Genomic DNA, 17,113 nt, shown 5'->3' on the forward strand with positions numbered 1-17,113 from the left:
TCTTTTCTGACAATGTGTAATTGAATGATTTAGACTGCCACTGGCATACGCTTAAAGTGCAAAATCACAGAGGCAGCCAAAATGTGACTCCATTATGTTCAACATCAACAAATGAATATGACCAGCTGAAAATGATAAGTGTACAAGTTAGGTGAACATATCTGACCCATTTTCCTCAATCAGAACAGAATGCAGTGTCAGATCAGATCTGTTGGTTTCAGATCTGCATTATAATCAAAGGAGAGGAAGTGATAATCAAAACAAGAGCATATTTTTATTACCTGACAACATTTTTATTATATTTTAAATTGTGTTATGTGCCTTGGTGCTAACTGTAGCTCTAATGCAACTGTTGCACGAGGAGCTACTCCATTCCATAAACTCATTTGTTAAAATAATTCACATAAGGTCCGTCCTAAGAATGTGTTTTTTTTTTTACTTCAGATAATAGATGGATTAAGGTATAGTGGGACCAATGTGGTGTAGATGGTCAACAGTTTTAAACACACATACATGCGCGCTCTTAGCTACTATGCCAGCCGCAATTGAAACCAGCTTCCAGAAGAGATCAGATGTGCCCCTACAGTCACATTCAAATTCAGACTCAAAACACATCTGTTTAGCCGTGCATTTACTGAATGAGTACTGTGCCACTGTACGTCTGACTGATTACACTGTATTTTATTTTGCATCCTCCATTTTATTCTAAACTGAATTCAAATGGCACTGAGATTTGGGTAAAAGAGATGAAACCATGATGATAGCCTGGGTCTGTGGTGGAGTAGTGAGTTTGATATGATTAAACTTGAGGTTTTGTGGGGTGCGGATTGGATTGATTTCATTCCTAGAATTTCCACACAAATGGGTTTTTGGGGTGCGAACTGATTGGGGCAGTGAACTCGAGGTTACCCCGTTAGTCAGTCCAAGTGCTCCTCCACCTGAGACGTCCAATTACTTAGGCATGTGAAAGAACACAACAGACCATGTATAAAGTGTAATCACCATGGGTAAATGTCACAGTAAAACTGGAAGTTGTAAAAAATAATTATGTGTGTGTGTATGTGTATGATACCTTTGTTTTGCCAAATGAGAAATTTATCTATGTATGATCTTTTCACTCGTTTAATTAATTTTATAACTGTATCATATCTTCTCTTTTAATTTATTTTATAATGGTTTTAATTTTCCTTGATTTTATTTTGTGATTATTTTAATTACAATATTATAATAACAATTATAATCATTTCATTGGTGATTATAATAATTTTCCTTTTTTTAAAGCACTTTGAATTGCCAGTGTATGAAATTTGCTATATAAATAAACTTGCCTTGCTGGCTTGTGTAGTATTTCTTGTTTAAATTAATATGCATGCATTGGCGTTCATTTATTCATTTTTTTTCTCTTATCCATGAGGACCACAAGCTGGACTTGACTTCAGACTTAAAGGTCACCCAAAGTGTAGTTTTTGCTTTTAAATTAATTATCCAGAATATTTGTATCCAGAGAATACATCAGCAGCGTCTAGGTCACCAGCGTCACTGCGGACAGAACCGGAAGACAATACAATGTTTAGTAAAGGCATTTTTGTTATTTTTGGACCAAAATGTATTTTTGATGCTTCAAAACATTCTAACTAACCCACTGGTGTCACATGGACTACTTTGATGATGTCTTTATTTCCTCTCTGGACAAGGACAGTATACCGTACACATTTTTAATAGAGGGACAGAAAACTCTTGGACTAAATCCAAAATATCTTAAACTGTGTTTAGTAGCTGTAAACTGTGAATGGAGGTCTTGCGGGCTTGGGATGACATGAGGGTGAGTCATTTTTGGGTGAACTAACCCTTTCAGACTGTAATGGATTTTCCCTACTAATAATACTCACTCTAGTTGGCCAAGTCTTACACTTATACCCTAGCGCGTCGGCTGAGTACTAAACCTATCCTATAGGCTATCCTAGCACGTCTACACATCGACGTCGGCTGAGTAATAAACCTATCCTATAGTCCTAGTGACATTCGCAAAAATATCCTATATCCTCAAAAACAGTTTGTAAGGGGTTAACATTTCAGTCAATCACGTCTTACAGTAAAAGAACAGAACGTTCAGTTCATTTTCAAAGTTACATTGACCAAGGTTACATTAAGTCAAACGTTTGTTAGATAGTTATTTCATATTGAAAGTTATTTTATAGTCTCATGGCTACATCCTGAAAAAAAAGGAACTAAGATTTGTCTTGTTTTATTGTTAAATTTAGATTGGAAAGTTAGTCACATTGAGACAAAAAAGCAGAAGTAGGATAGATTTTGTCACATGATAGAAATATAAAATCAGAACTTGGTTAGTTAACAAAATTAAACTTATCTATTAAAATTGCTGCGACAAGACATACAGTATATGTTAAGAACATGAAATAAACTGCACACTATGGCCGAACAAAGACATGAGCATGAAGTATAAAGAGCGACAAATCAATCGTAGAAGTACTATGACCAAAAAAGTAGCCATTCTGTGCAGACATGAGATGATACAATGAAAAGAGTAAGACGTGTGCATGAGTGTGACACAGAGCGCGTTTAGAAGCAACAGTGAGTGGAGACTCTGTGACAGGAAGCAGTGCTGCGGGAGCTGATATGTGACCAGGAAACTGGCAGGAATCAAACAGTGAGCATGCAGAAACAGGAAGAACCGCTGGTCTCCTGTCTGCTGAGTGTTTGCTCAGCCCACCACCCAGTTCCCATGAGACCCACTGGAAAACAGCTCGAGTAATGGACACTCGCCTCTGAACCAGTGTGCACAGTTCCTGCTGGTAGAGTGGTGAGCATGCATCGTTCAACCCTAAAGCACACTTCTGCGCAATGCCTCTTAATGATGTCCCAAACGATGCTAAAATTACAGAATCAATCATGAGAGTCCTATTGGTGATTTTAATGAATGAACTGTATTGATGGCCGCTGCCATCAGTTTTATGTTTGAGTGTTCATTTGACACAAGTATTTTAAAATTGCACAAAGCAGCACTCACAGCAGTGGTATGCATAAGAATGTACCCTGTTGTACAGCATGTAGTTTCATTCCCAGAAATTATTATTGCAAAGATCTTGCACTGACAATATAATCTCTGTTGTATTACTTACTAATGTATTTAAGTTGGACGATTCTGAAGCACATTTTTCTGTCTAAGAACAACAGTTTCCTCTAATTATATGCCATACATCTTGTAATGTTTTCAAATTGATAAGATTTTTTTTTTTTATACACATGGCCACTGCAAATTACAACAAATAAGTGCTGTTGGGTAATATACTCAGGTAAATAATCTACAAATTAGAAAAGAAAAGAATAAATAAGAAGAGAAAAAGTCATCTTGTTTAAATGTATACCATTGAAGTAATTGAATCAGTGAAAACGCAAACTGATAATAACTTGCATGTTCTGACCTGTTCCATTGATTCATTGAAAAAATCCATTCAAATTATTAATTTCCAAACTACGTTGGTTATTCTTGTTAAGACTGTACAGTACACATAATTTTTTCTCAGAAATATTGTCAATATAAATATAGCATTGTAGCTGTTCACAGCCAGTTACCCATGCAACAACTAAAACAGTATTTTTTTTTTTTAAAGTGCTACCAAGTTTTTACTGAAAGATATTGTAGATGAATCAATAGCGTTGCTCTCATTTTAGCGATGATAGTGCGGCCACATTAGAAATATTTCAGTAAAATTTTGGGGGCAAAAAAGGTCAAAGGTGTAAAAAGTTATTGTCAAAAGTGTAGTGAGGTATAAGTACAGCTCACACAAGTTGAAGTGTGTGTTCAAACAAAATGCATGGCTAAGCAAAACATTTGATAAAATGAAGTGATAAAATCCTTGATTAGCATAGCATTTGGACAATTCACTTCTCTTTTGCAGGGAACTGGGTTTTCAGCTCCCATTACCAGAGGAAATGAGTGTTTTTCAGATGCCAATGAGGAGTGTGAGACCCCCTAAGTGATCGGATGTATGGGCTTTCCCAGCTAAACATTAGGTCTGGGACATGAGATGTCTGGGTAAAATTTCAAAAAACATTGGGGATGATTTAGGGAAAATTATAGAGGTTAGCAAACATATAAGAAAAACAAATGCATTTACGTTTGACAGATGCTTTTATCAAAAGCGACTTAATCAGAAATATTGGTTACACTTTATTTTGATACTCACTTTAGATGTTCAACTAACTTTTTGACTACATGTCAACTAACTCTCATTAGAGTATTAGTAGACTGTCAGTAGACTGGTAGGTTATGGTTAGGTGTTAAGGTTCGGGTTAGGAGAATAAGTCTACTTGTCGTTGTCAAGTTACTTATAGTCAGTTGAATGTCTGTTGGGGGACCAACAAAAAAAAAAAGTGTTAGCAGATATTAAGCAGACAGTCTACTAATACTCTAATGACAGTTAGTTGACATGTAGTCGAAAAGTTACTTATAGTTAGTAGAATGCCTAAAGTGGACTATCGAAATAAAGTGTTACCAAAATATTGACACCCTTGGTATATGATCAAAGATGGCTGTGGAAATAAATATGGATTGTTGATCCTTTTGAGCTTTCATAAAAAAAAATAATAAAAAAAATCACAATTCACATCGATCACATTGTTCAAAAGTTCACATTGTTCATTGAAGTAAAACAAGTGCAAGTGGGGAGAAAATCACATTAAGGAAATGGTTTTCTCCAAAACCGTTGGCCCGATTAATGGCACCCATAGAAATGATTATGAGTAAAATATCTCTGAAGTATATTTCCCCTTTTTAGCTCATTTTTTAGTGACTAAGAACATGAAATTATCCAGCCATGACTTCCTGCTTCACAGGGGTATATAAGGAAACCCAAAGGCCAAATTCCCTTAATCATCCATCACAATGAGTAAAACCAAAGAAAAGGTATTAAAGAATATTAATCACCAGCACCTGCACGCCATCTGCTCATCACCACAAACACTTATAAGCACACACCTCACTCTGGCACTTTGTCTGGTCTCTACATGTATGGACTCCCCTCAATGTCCTCTCCTACCTTCCATGCATCACTGGCAAAATAACCTATCTTCGCCTCCCAGAGACAGAGTGTGTCTCAATCTGATGCTTTCCTGCAATCACTTACCTCTCTTCCCGCACCGGTGTGTGCTTCCACCATCCTCCGCTCCATCATCCACGACCTCCTCAACCATCTAAACAGAAAACACTGCCAGTACAGTATCTCTATTCATCATTACTGACATTTACCTTTAAAGGTTTCTGTTACTGCTATTTGCTTCATATTATCAATAAACCTGTTTCTCACCTCTACCAACTACCATTATTGTTTGGAGTCTCTGTTTCGTAACACTTGGAAGAGGACATGCGTCTATTTATATATCTTAATGTGTGGTGAGAAGGAGAGTTTGAGTTGCCAATGACAAGGATCAGAAAATAGTCGAGTCTTGGGGTCAGAATGCCTAAAAAAAAAATAATAATAATCTAATTCCAGCATTCCTAACTCCAATTCCAAAGACCCCTATTCATAATCTGGTGTCGTTTAAAGCCCTTTGAAGCTGCGCTGAAACTCTCATTTGGACCTTGAACCGTTTGGTTCCCAATGAAGTCCATTATATGAAGAAAATCCTGGAATGTTTTCATCAAAAACCTTAATTTCTTTTCGACTGAAGAAAGAAAGATGTGGACATCTTGGATGACATGGGGGTGAGTAAATTATCAGCAAAAGTTTTTTTTTTTAAAAAAAGTGAACTACTCCTTTAATAATAGACATGCTCTCATGCAAAGAGCAGTAACAACAGTTTAAGTGCCAAACACGGACACCTTGACCATTTGTGTCTCCTATTAGAAAAACTGTCCCCTATTAGAAAAACTGTCCATTGTTGTGGAGCTCAGGTTGTTTTTTCCTGTTAAACAGAGTGAAGCCATCGCAGCTGTACTTGTACTTGTAAAGTGCTGTGTTTCTCTATTCTTCCTTTCCTCTTGCCCACATGCCAAATCTTCATAACAGTAACAAAGTTGGCTTTAACACTTAATAGCCTACATATTTTAAAATATAATTAAAACTCTTTTAATTAATAGCTACCCATTTCAACATGTTCAAAATGGTTAAATATTAAATATAATGTTTAAAATGTGTGATCAATTTGCGTGAGATGTATATTATTTCCATAATGTAATACAAATAATTATAATGCATAACATGCAAAGAATCCTGTCTGTTTTATGTATGATAAATAAACACTTAGATATTTACATCGAGTTCAACAAACAATGCAGTCTGTGTAGTGTTGTAAACTGTACAAATGATATAAAAACATTCTTTCAACATAAATTTGACATGAAGTACGACAGTGTCTGAGAACTAAATTGACCACCAACTGCACCGAACACTTCAAGTTAAGATCATTTATTCTTGCCATCAGTTCAAAATGTCACCTGCAAGGTGATAGAGAAAAAGCAGTGATCCATTCAACATTCAGTTACAAATTAACTTTCTCTGAGAATGGCATGCTAAAGACACACCTCCCGCAACCTTTGCACAACCTACCTGCCATTTCCTTAATCTTGGAAATGGCTAACAAAAATGAACCTGTCCATGATAAAATGTGACCACTGAAGAGAAAAAAACAAACAGTTTAGACATATTCTTAATAACAAGAAGAGCCAAATCTCAGGTAAGTTGCCTCACTGTGCACTTTTTCCACTAAATTCTGATGCTTGCGTTCATCATTATATATGTATATGTTTGTTGCAGCTTGTAACATGACAATAGCATTGCAAAGTCCCATGTGTGCCAAATCTTGTTGACATGAATGAGCAGGAGGATAATATCTTTTAATACATACTTCTAGGTTGCTAATGTTATAACATTCCTATCAACCCTCATGTTATTTTACATTCTGTTGTCAACCACAACATGCCAACTGCTATAGGGAAGGTAAGGTGGGCTATTATGAGAATCAGTAGTCAACCGCACCTACTTGCTAAACTGACGGATAAGACTTAACAATCTTGTCTAATGTATGACAGGAACATTTGAATAGGCTTCATCCAACACTTATTCTATTGTTATATTGTGTATTGCAATAATGCTGATTAAAAAAAAAAAAGACATAGGCCTATATTAATGATAAACGCAAACTTAATAGTTGTAAAAAAAAAAAAGCTAAAATTTCACAAACTTCATGCAGGTTGCAATTTAACTGATGGGTCAAAAGCTGTTGAACAGCATAGTTTTCAGTCACTTTTATATGCGACGACAACTATGCAAAGTTGTTAGTGCCCAATGTAATCAGTAACAAACAACGCAGGACGGTGTGTATGTATAAACAAGATCTTGGGGAGGTCAAGTGAAAGACTCATCTTTGTGGCGTTTATGTTTGGACCCATACAGTGAGGTCTGCGAAAGCATCTGTTAATTTACAAGTAGCATAAGAAGATAAAGGACAACTAAAGGACAACTCAAGATCCAAGCAGTCCAGATACTTCTACCACACCTTTTCTGAACCTATCTTACTCGCTTTTACAATGATATAAACACATAGAGACTCTTCCTTTTGGCTGGCTTTAAAATCCTGCAGGACAGGTATGCTGTTATGGGGGTGTCCTGAGAAAGGAAGAGATAAAAGTGGCTCCTTTGGAGTGTTTACTGCCAGCAGTGCTAAAATGAATAGTGGGAGAGTGAGGGAGTGAGAGGAAGGGCCCTTATGAAAAATGATTGAACCCTCTTTGAAAAGCAGCCGCTGTGCAAGTCACAAGGAGATAAGCAGGAAATGCTGAGAGCCTGAGAAGTGAAAACTATAAAGCACTATTTATTTCATACATATGCAGTACATAACACAACTTTAATGTTTTGGTAAACTAGTGGCTAATTCGTATGTTCTCATTTGTATGTTTTCGTATCAGCCTATATCCACTGACAGTGTTTAAGGGTGGCCATTCATGCTTACCTTTTTTCTAAAAATCACACTCTACGAATTCATACAAAATCAGTCATGCTTTCTAATGTGATCGGTGTCACAGTCATGTTTAGTTTTCACTGTCTTGTTTAGTTTTAGTCCTACATAGTTTTCAATTAAAAACTGTTTTTTTTAAATATATTCAAATATATTTATTAGGATAAATTCTTCGCATCATTCTTTGGATTATATATACAGTCAACCTGTGATAATTGGGTTGTTTATTCTTCTTTAGTAAAAAGAAATTATATATATATATATATATATATATATATATATATATATTATTCTGCTGTATGATACACTTAAAATGGGAGTTAATCTTTAATTTCCAGGAAAATTGATTTAAAAGACAGTAGTGAAAATTATTATTGGATTTATGATTGATTTTCGATCTTGCATATGTGCAATCATTAACTACCCAGATTTTGTTTTTGTGTTATGGTCATTTGAACAAGTTCCTTGAAATGCATTGTAGCAGAACACATTGATTTTATTGTTTTGTACAGCCATTTTTTTGTACTTTATTGCCCTTATTACAACTTATTATGTGACAGTTGCAGCATAGGCTACTGTGGTTAAATTTGCACAATGATGACTAAACTTTACAATTGACCATTGTCCTATGCAGTCTGGGGCCTGTTTCAGAAAGGAGGTTAAGTGAAAACTCTGAGTATGTTAACTCTGAAATGAGGGAAACTCTGGGTTTTGCGTTTCAGAAAGGGGGGTAAGTTAAACCTGAGAAAGCAGAGTAAGTCAAGCCCGTTTCTGAAAGAGAGGTAACTTATACTCGGAGTCAGTTACCATGGTAACTTACTCTGTGAACCTAACCTGGTCAGGAGCAGGTTTTCTTCAGTAAACCCAGAGTTTCTTGCGGTCTCCTCCCCTTTTTTAAAGAGGAAGTGCTGTTTAAACACCAACAATAATAAAAATGTATTTACACATTCTTTAAAGAATATATATTGTTTGTCCATGACTAATTGACTAAATCTGTTTTGCAGCACTTTGCCAAAAAATAAAAGGATTTAAAACGTTTGGTAAACTTTTTTTTTACTTGATTACCACCGTTTTTGATTATATATTTCTATTAAATCATTAAAAAAAATTGGAATAAAAAACATTTAATAGAACTTTTTTTTCAAACATAATATAATAAGTTATTAATGATAAAAAATAAGATGTTAATCTTATAATCAATTATTGAAGTTAGTTGATGAGATATGTTTTATTGAACAAATGTTTAATTTATCTAACTGTCATTTTAACTGATGATAACCGTAATTTAACAATGCAGTTTATATATTTAATAATTTTTTAATACCATAAACCGTGATATTAACCGTGATAAGACGGTTCTCATACTGTGAAACTCTCCCCACATGGGGGAATCCCCCACCCCCACTGTTAAATAAGTTACTCAGCGACTTTAACTCATGTTTTAAATTAACTACTTTTTACTTAAATAGATTTTTAGACTGGTATTTTTACTTTTGCTTAAATAAAAATGTATCAAAGTAATAGTAGCCTACTTTAGGTTGAACAACATTCTTCCAGTTTCACCTCTTGATATTATAACAGTAAGTTACTCTAAAATAGTTATGAATTATTAACTACAAATGACATCTTCAACGGTGTAGTTAGATTAATGTAATAATTAGGCTACTATCTCTAGAAAGTATTGGTCTACATAATTGCTAAATCCTATATCAACCTAAACACTTGAACAATACAAGGAGGAGAAACAAGAAACTGCCCTTTTAATTCTTTCAAATTAACAATATACAATTGCATGAATTATTTTTGAATTGGTCAAAGTGTGTAGAGGGAGAAGGTTACATAAAAAATATACCTTTTAAAATGTATGTTAAATCCACTATTGTTTTATACTGAATTGGTCTATAGTTTATGCAGTAGCCTATGTAATTGCATCATATTTTATTTTAAATTACAGAATAATTAAGAGTAATCCCTTTAATTAAATTACAATATTTAGATTACTTGGTAATTAATCAAACCCAATGCTTAACCCTGAGTCAGTCAACTCAGAGTTGATTGAACTAACTCATTTCAGCTGTTCTGAAACCGAAAACTCAGAGTTTCCCATCTCAGGGTAAGTCAACTCAGAGTTCAAGCTTTAACTCAGAGTTGGTTGAACCTCCTTATTGAAACGGGCCCCTGGTGTCACAAATCCTAATAACATATTATTGTCATGATGTGGTTTTGTATCTTTGTGTTTGTATTATTAGTGGTTCCCTGTCTATTGAGTTTTCCAGGTGTTTCCTATTGTCCACGCCCCCTTGTTACCTTGTTAAAGGGTTAGTTCACCCAAAAATGAAAATTAAGTCATTAATTACTCACCCCCATGCTGTACCAACCCCGTAAGACCTTCGTTCGTCTTCGGAACACAAATGAAGATATTTTTGATTAAATTTGAGAGCTGTATAACTACCACATTGGCTCCTAAGGGACTGCCTCTTGACGGCCCAAAAAGTCAATGAAGAAAATGTTTAAATATCCCAAGTGACTACCGTGGCTCAACTATATGTTTACCAAGCGACGCGAATACTTTTTGTGCGAAAAAACAAACAAAAATAACGAGTTTATTCGACTATTTTTTTCTTCCTTGTAGGCCAGAACGAGACTTCCTTATAGATTTCCACGACGCATGCGCGAGATTTACGATCTGCGTACACAGCTTACACTACTTCAGATCGCAATTCTCGCGCATGCGTCGTGGAAATCTATAAGGAAGTCTCGTTCTGGCCTACAAGGAAGAAAATAATAGTCGAATAAACTCGTTATTTTTGTTTGTTTTTTCGCACAAAAAGTATTCGCGTCGCTTGGTAAACATATAGTTGAGCCACGGTAGTCACTTGGGATATTTAAACATTTTCTTCATTGACTTTTTGGGCCGTCAAGAGGCAGTCCCTTAGGAGCCAATGTGGTAGTTATACAGCTCTCAAATTTAATCAAAAATATCTTCATTTGTGTTCCGAAGACGAACGAAGGTCTTACGGGGTTGGTACAGCATGGGGGTGAGTAATTAATGACTTAATTTTCATTTTTGGGTGAACTAACCCTTTAAGTTTGCTTGTCTGATTATTTAAGCCCTGTGTTTCTGTCTTAGTTTGTGAGTTGTTGTACGTGTGTTGTCGGCGTTAATCGCTCGTGCTTTTGAGTTATGTATCTGAGTCTTTGTCTACGTATGTAGTTTGTCTAAATAAAGCCTGTAAACTGCGTTTGGATCCAGCCGCCTTCCCGTGTTTCTGCCACACCACGGTACCGGCATCACAGAACAACTCACCACGAAATGGATCCAGCAGTCATCAGCAACCGGGCTCTGATAGAATACCTGTCATCTTTCTTGCAAGAGGGCCAGTTGGTTCAAAGGTACGCGAAGGATTTCCTGACCATTTGCCATCTAGGAGCGCTAGATGATATCCAGCTCATGGACCTGTTTCGGAATGGGCTGGATTACGAGATCGCTCGATGGATGCCGCGGGACCTTACCAACTGGACTCTTGACAGGTATATCGCTCCGGCTTGTTCCTTGGAAGACCTCTTCGCTACTACACGCTTATTCTACTCGACACCTGCCAAGTGTACTTTACCCGTGAAGCCTTCGTCACCTTCTTCGCCACTGGTCCAATTCAGCCAGGACGAACCAGAACTGCTTCCTGACGAATCCGGGCTTCACGTGTACATTAATTTGACCGGGACTCACGTCAGCACAGCCGAGCCCGCGCTTCGCATGAGCCCCGACGAGTATGCACTTCACTCAAGCCCCGCGAGTGAATTTCCAGTTCATGTGAGCGAGTCTTCTCCAGTTCATGTGAGCGAGTCTTCTCCAGTTCATGTGAGCGAGTGCGAGTCTTCTCCAGTTCATGTGAGCGAGTCTTCTCCAGTTCATGTGAGCGAGTCTTCTCCAGTTCATGTGAGCGAGTCTTCTCCAGTTCATGTGAGCGAGTCTTCTCCAGTTCAAGTGAGCGAGTCTTCTCCAGTTCAAGTGAGCGAGTCTTCTCCAGTTCAAGTGAGCGAGTCTTCTCCAGTTCATGTGAGCGAGTCTTCTCCAGTTCATGTGAGCGAGTCTTCTCCAGTTCATGTGAGCGAGTCTACTTCAGGCCCAGCGGGTGAATCTTCAGGTCCAGCAAAACAATCAAGCCAAGTGAGACGCCGCCGCAGGAGGAGAAGGAGGACTCCTTTAGTTCGCCAGACTCCGGTGAGCATACCTCTGCGCCTCGCCCTGCCGGCCCCGCCTCGGCGCCTCGCCCTGCCGGCCCCGCCTCTGCGCCTCGCCCTGCCGGCCCCGCCTCTGCGCCTCGCCCTGCCGGCCCCGCCTCTGCGCCTCGCCTTTCCTGCAGCCTTCAAGCCCCGGTGGATTCCCATGGATTTCCCCAAGTATTTCTTTGGGGGGGGGGCAGTGGGTACCTTGTGAGGGCCATGGAGGCGATACAGACATGTCCTTCATCTTGTCCTGCACTGCCGTGGTCGCCCGAGGGGTCTTCACCGCCGTGGTCTCCTGAAAGGTCTTCACCGCCGTGGTCGCCCGGTCCTGCTCCGCCCTGGCCGTCGCCCGGTCCTGCTCCGCCCTGGCCGTCGCCCGGTCCTGCTCCGCCCTGGCCTTCGCCCGGTCCTGCTCCGCCCACGCTCTGCGGCCCAGGCTCGCCTTGGCTACCTCCTGGTCCCGTTCCCCTGCACAGGCCTGGCCCTCCGTCCCTCCCCCAGACCGCCTCCGCTTCACCGCCCACCTGAACTTTTTGTTGTTTTTATGGGCGTCAGGAGCCGCCCTTAGGGGAGGGGCTCTGTCATGATGTGGTTTTGTATCTTTGTGTTTGTATTATTAGTGGTTCCCTGTCTATTGAGTTTTCCAGGTGTTTCCTATTGTCCACGCCCCCTTGTTACATTTTTAAGTTTGCTTGTCTGATTATTTAAGCCCTGTGTTTCTGTCTTAGTTTGTGAGTTGTTGTACGTGTGTTGTCGGCGTTAATCGCTCGTGCTTTTGAGTTCTGTATCTGAGTCTTTGTCTACGTATGTAGTTTGTCTAAATAAAGCCTGTAAACTGCGTTTGGATCCAGCCGCCTTCCCGTGTTTCTGCCACACCACGGTACCGGCATCACAATTATATATATATATATTGCATATTTAATACCCATTTGTTTGCTAAAAAGTTAAATAATGTATAAAATTTAGCAGTTCAGGCTAAAAAAAATCTGCTTTGTGTTCTGATCGACCCATTCATATATGAACACATACATTACATAAACAAAACTTTTGTTAAATGCAATTAATCTCGATTACTCGATTTGACAGCACTAATGTACTGTATACATATGTGTATAGTATAATAACATATTTACAAACTTTTATGTTAGATGCGATTAATCAATTTGACAGCACTAAAAATTATATAATGTTGTATATTTTTAAAGTTGCAGCAGAACTCAAACTCTTGAACTAAACGCCACTTCTGTGGTTGCTATTAAATTGTGATTTCTACAGGAAGTAGGAAAACATGGGGTCTGCTGCGCACACAGTGTGTGTGCTCCTGTGTTTTGGGGTCTCAGGATCATGCTACACACTCCAGACCGTGGGCCCATGTACAGTCAACAGAGAGACGGTGAGGAAAAACAACACACACACACACACACACTGGCCTCTTTTGTTCCCTGAGCCAGAGCAAGTGCTGCTACATCAGGAGTATCCTGTTTGTAAGCACTTGTTTCCTGTTTTTGGTGACAAGAGGTTTACCCAGTCAGTAAGAAAAAAAAATTAAAAGTTTCTTATTTGAAACGACAAGTGGGTAATCTTCTCTTTTTATCTTTTAAATCTTCATAGAACAGAGCAAAAATGATATTTTATGTAAAAGCAGTTTTTATCCTCACTATTTCATTGGAGAAGACTTGTTTGGTGCTGACTCCAGAAGTAAGTTTCGCAACCATATAATTCTTAATTCTTTCTCCAGGCTGCATTTGACTGCAGTGGGAAAACACTTACGTCGGTACCACAGCACATCTGGATGAATGTGACCGAGTTGGACCTGTCCGACAATAAGTTAGACTTAACTCACAGTGACGGCTTCAAGCGTTTGAACCTCTTCAACCACTTGCTCAAACTGAACCTATCAGGCAACTACCTCCCCCTACTGTTAAAAGAACATCTTTACAGCCTTTCTTCTCTTGAGGTACTAGATCTGAGTAGGTGCAAACTGGCCGCAGTGGAGGCAAACGCTCTGACCAGCCTCTCCAGATTACAGATGCTCTTTCTGGGGGACATTCCATCTGCTGCAGTTCGAGACCTGAGATTGAACCAGTTTGGTCAACTCGGAGGAGAACTGAATATCAGACAGGAAGTGGGAAACATAGTAATGAGGATCAGACACTCAAAACACATGACACAGGATCACCACAATGATGGTATGAAAACTATCGTCTTGTATACTTTGTTCACTACTTGGGTCAGTGCAGACGTATCGTCTAGGTTCTTTTCCTTTTAAATATACTCTTTGATTTCATTATGGTTACATAGGCTATAGATTTTTTTTTTTTTACCATTTTCAAGAAAAAGGTTTTTTTTTTTAATTACTTTAAAAATGTCATGTCATAATAACCATCGAGTAAAATGTAATAACCATCCTAATCATTATTTTCAAAAATGTTTTTAAATATTGAATCCATAACACGTTGTTATCATGAATTTTAAATCTATAAACATGATAACATTTTTGGCAAGTCATGCAAAATGACATTTAACAATCTGAGCTAACCTTGCTTTGTTATAAAAAAGGTAAAATGATCTGTTATTATATTTTAAAACTTACTGACATTGACACACAGTCACATATTCCTAGTTTTATCAGTTTTCCCTACCACTACGGTAGACAACGTTTTTGGTAACACTTTACAATAAGGTTAGTTAACATTAGTTAACTACATTAGTCAGCATGAACTAATAATGAACTGCACTTATACAGCATTTATTAATCTTTGTAAATGTTAATTTCAGTATTTACTAATACTTTATTCAATTCTTGTTAACATTAGTTAATGCGCCATGAACAAACATAAACAAAACAATGAACAGCTTTATTTGAATTAACATCAATGGAGATTAACAAATACAGTAACAAATGTATTGCTCATGGTTAGTTCATGTCAGTTAATACATTAACTAATGTTAAATAATGGACCATATTGTAAAGTGTTACTATGTTTTTCAATTATTAATATGCAGTGAAGTAATTTTTGTTCCCCATAGAAATAATAATAGCCAGCAAGATTATGCCAAACTACTTTATGTTTTCTTTTTTTCTCCATTATGTTATCACAACAGTTGTATCACCCTGCCATTTTTGCCCCCTCCAAAATAATACCAATTAAAAACATTTTAAAACAGCAATAAATAAACAGCTCATCATAAACAATGTGTATTCCAATAATTATAAGTGAATTGTATTTTTGCAATGTTGCACTAAATTCAATCAAGAAATGAGGGCAACCCAGTCACATCTTACAACCATTTCATGTAGTCATGTATTTCAAGTATTCACTTTCTCTGCATTAAATACATTTTATATGGACAGAAAATATCTATTGGAGTGCCCCAAGACATTTCTTCTTGATTGAGGTATGCAAATGGACATTTACAATCATTTTAATTTTTTTTTTTCATGGCAGGATATTCTAAGGATGTCAACCGTGGAGCCTTCCTCCGTAAACTACTCGTAGTGGAAACAACCTCAAACATTACAAATAATGGTCAAAATCTTTTTTCTTTATTAATGTAGATTATTACCTGTGAACTCCTTTGTAATTCCAACATTCAGCGGAGACTCAGCTAACCATTATAATATATTTTTTTCAGGCTCAAATGCCATTGATAATTCCAAAACCTCTTCAGAGAGCTGGAAGGTCCTTGTGGCTGTTCTGGTGTCAGCTATCAGCCTCTCCGTTCTTATCGCTGTGATGGCTAAATGCAAAGTCGTGCACAAGTATCTAGCAAGCTACAGACACTCCAGGCTCAGCGAAGTAGATGGTACGAGTCAGTGTGACCCTGCCAACTTTGAGGTGGGATTCTCAACCCATGGTGGCCCAGGGACTCGCGCAGCTGCACATACTGATGACATCGAAGAGGATGACGATGGGTTCATTGAAGATAACTACATTCAAGCAAGTGAGAGTGAGAGAGCCACAAGAGCAGCAGCGCTGACTGACGATGATGATGAGGAGGAGGAAATTGAATTTAGTATTGGTTAGCCACATTAAGTCGACTCTTATTTTCGTAAACTATTCATTGAATGATTAATTGAGAAAATGAATACAGTGTCCCCATTAATATTTGAACACTTAAGCCACATTAAAAGACGTATGACTCAGAGAACGATTAAAAAGCCACTTGGTGTAATGTCTTATATCTTATAACGAAATAAAATTCATACATTTGTATATAGATGTCCAAATAGTTTCTAGGGACACTTTATGAAAGTTTTTGAAAATGTATAAATCAGACACATTTATAATAGCCTAAGTTAAATTACATTTTAATGTAGGCCTTAATAGCCTATGTTAAGCATTTTATACAATATTTGTTAACATTGTTAATGATAGTTATTATAAAAATTAATTTTAAATCATGATGCAATTTACCACCCTCATGAATCATATTAATAATAATTAACCTTTAATGAGTTGTCCTTCTTGAATTTGCATTGACTATTCCTTGCGTTCTGGAAAATATACATTTTTTTTTCTTGTGTTTGTACTTGTACTTGTTTCAATTTATTTCAGAATTAAATGTTTTTTATTTTTCAATGTTTTTCTTTTATTGGCCACTGGGCGCCGCCAATATCTATTGCCTAGATATAAATGATTATAATTTTATTACAGTTTATAAATGGCAGGCCTATAGAGGTTATAAACACAGCGATATTTTTCACATTTTTAACTAGCTATATGGTGTTGATGTAATGTGTGTTGTGGTTTTTATTTCTTTTATTATTTGTTTTTTACTGTGAAGCACTTGTGACCCTACATGTCTGTGAAAAGTGCTATATAAAGTTTACTTACTTACTTATAAGACAAATTGAACATTAAATGGCATCAATATTATCCTAGCATGTTTTGTCACCTGAAAGTAG

General features: G+C 37.3%; 1 protein-coding gene across 1 annotated transcript; it reads left to right on the forward strand.

Moving 5' to 3' along the window:
• Window positions 1-6,559: 6,559 nt before the first annotated feature.
• Window positions 6,560-17,028, forward strand: c8h1orf210 (chromosome 8 C1orf210 homolog). The gene is made up of 5 exons (XM_039647758.2): window positions 6,560-6,696; window positions 13,480-13,597; window positions 13,943-14,393; window positions 15,654-15,734; window positions 15,841-17,028. Exons 2-5 carry the CDS (start codon window positions 13,493-13,495, stop codon window positions 16,230-16,232), a joined length of 1,029 nt encoding a protein of 342 aa, XP_039503692.2. The 5' UTR covers window positions 6,560-6,696; window positions 13,480-13,492; the 3' UTR covers window positions 16,233-17,028.
• Window positions 17,029-17,113: the final 85 nt, after the last annotated feature.

The sequence above is a fragment of the Pimephales promelas genome, chromosome 8 (assembly GCF_988280905.1).
Source record: "Pimephales promelas chromosome 8, fPimPro1.hap1.1, whole genome shotgun sequence".
In the NCBI taxonomy this organism is placed as follows: domain Eukaryota; kingdom Metazoa; phylum Chordata; class Actinopteri; order Cypriniformes; family Leuciscidae; genus Pimephales; species Pimephales promelas.

Bases quoted from the DNA above. Each gene is read 5' to 3' on its own strand.
- c8h1orf210 (XM_039647758.2), top strand. From the start codon at position 13,493: ATGGGGTCTGCTGCGCACACAGTGTGTGTGCTCCTGTGTTTTGGGGTC. The intron at 14,394-15,653 runs GTATGAAAACTA...TTTTCATGGCAG, and splicing joins ACAGGATCACCACAATGATG to GATATTCTAAGGATGTCAAC. The intron at 15,735-15,840 runs GTCAAAATCTTT...TATTTTTTTCAG, and splicing joins CTCAAACATTACAAATAATG to GCTCAAATGCCATTGATAAT.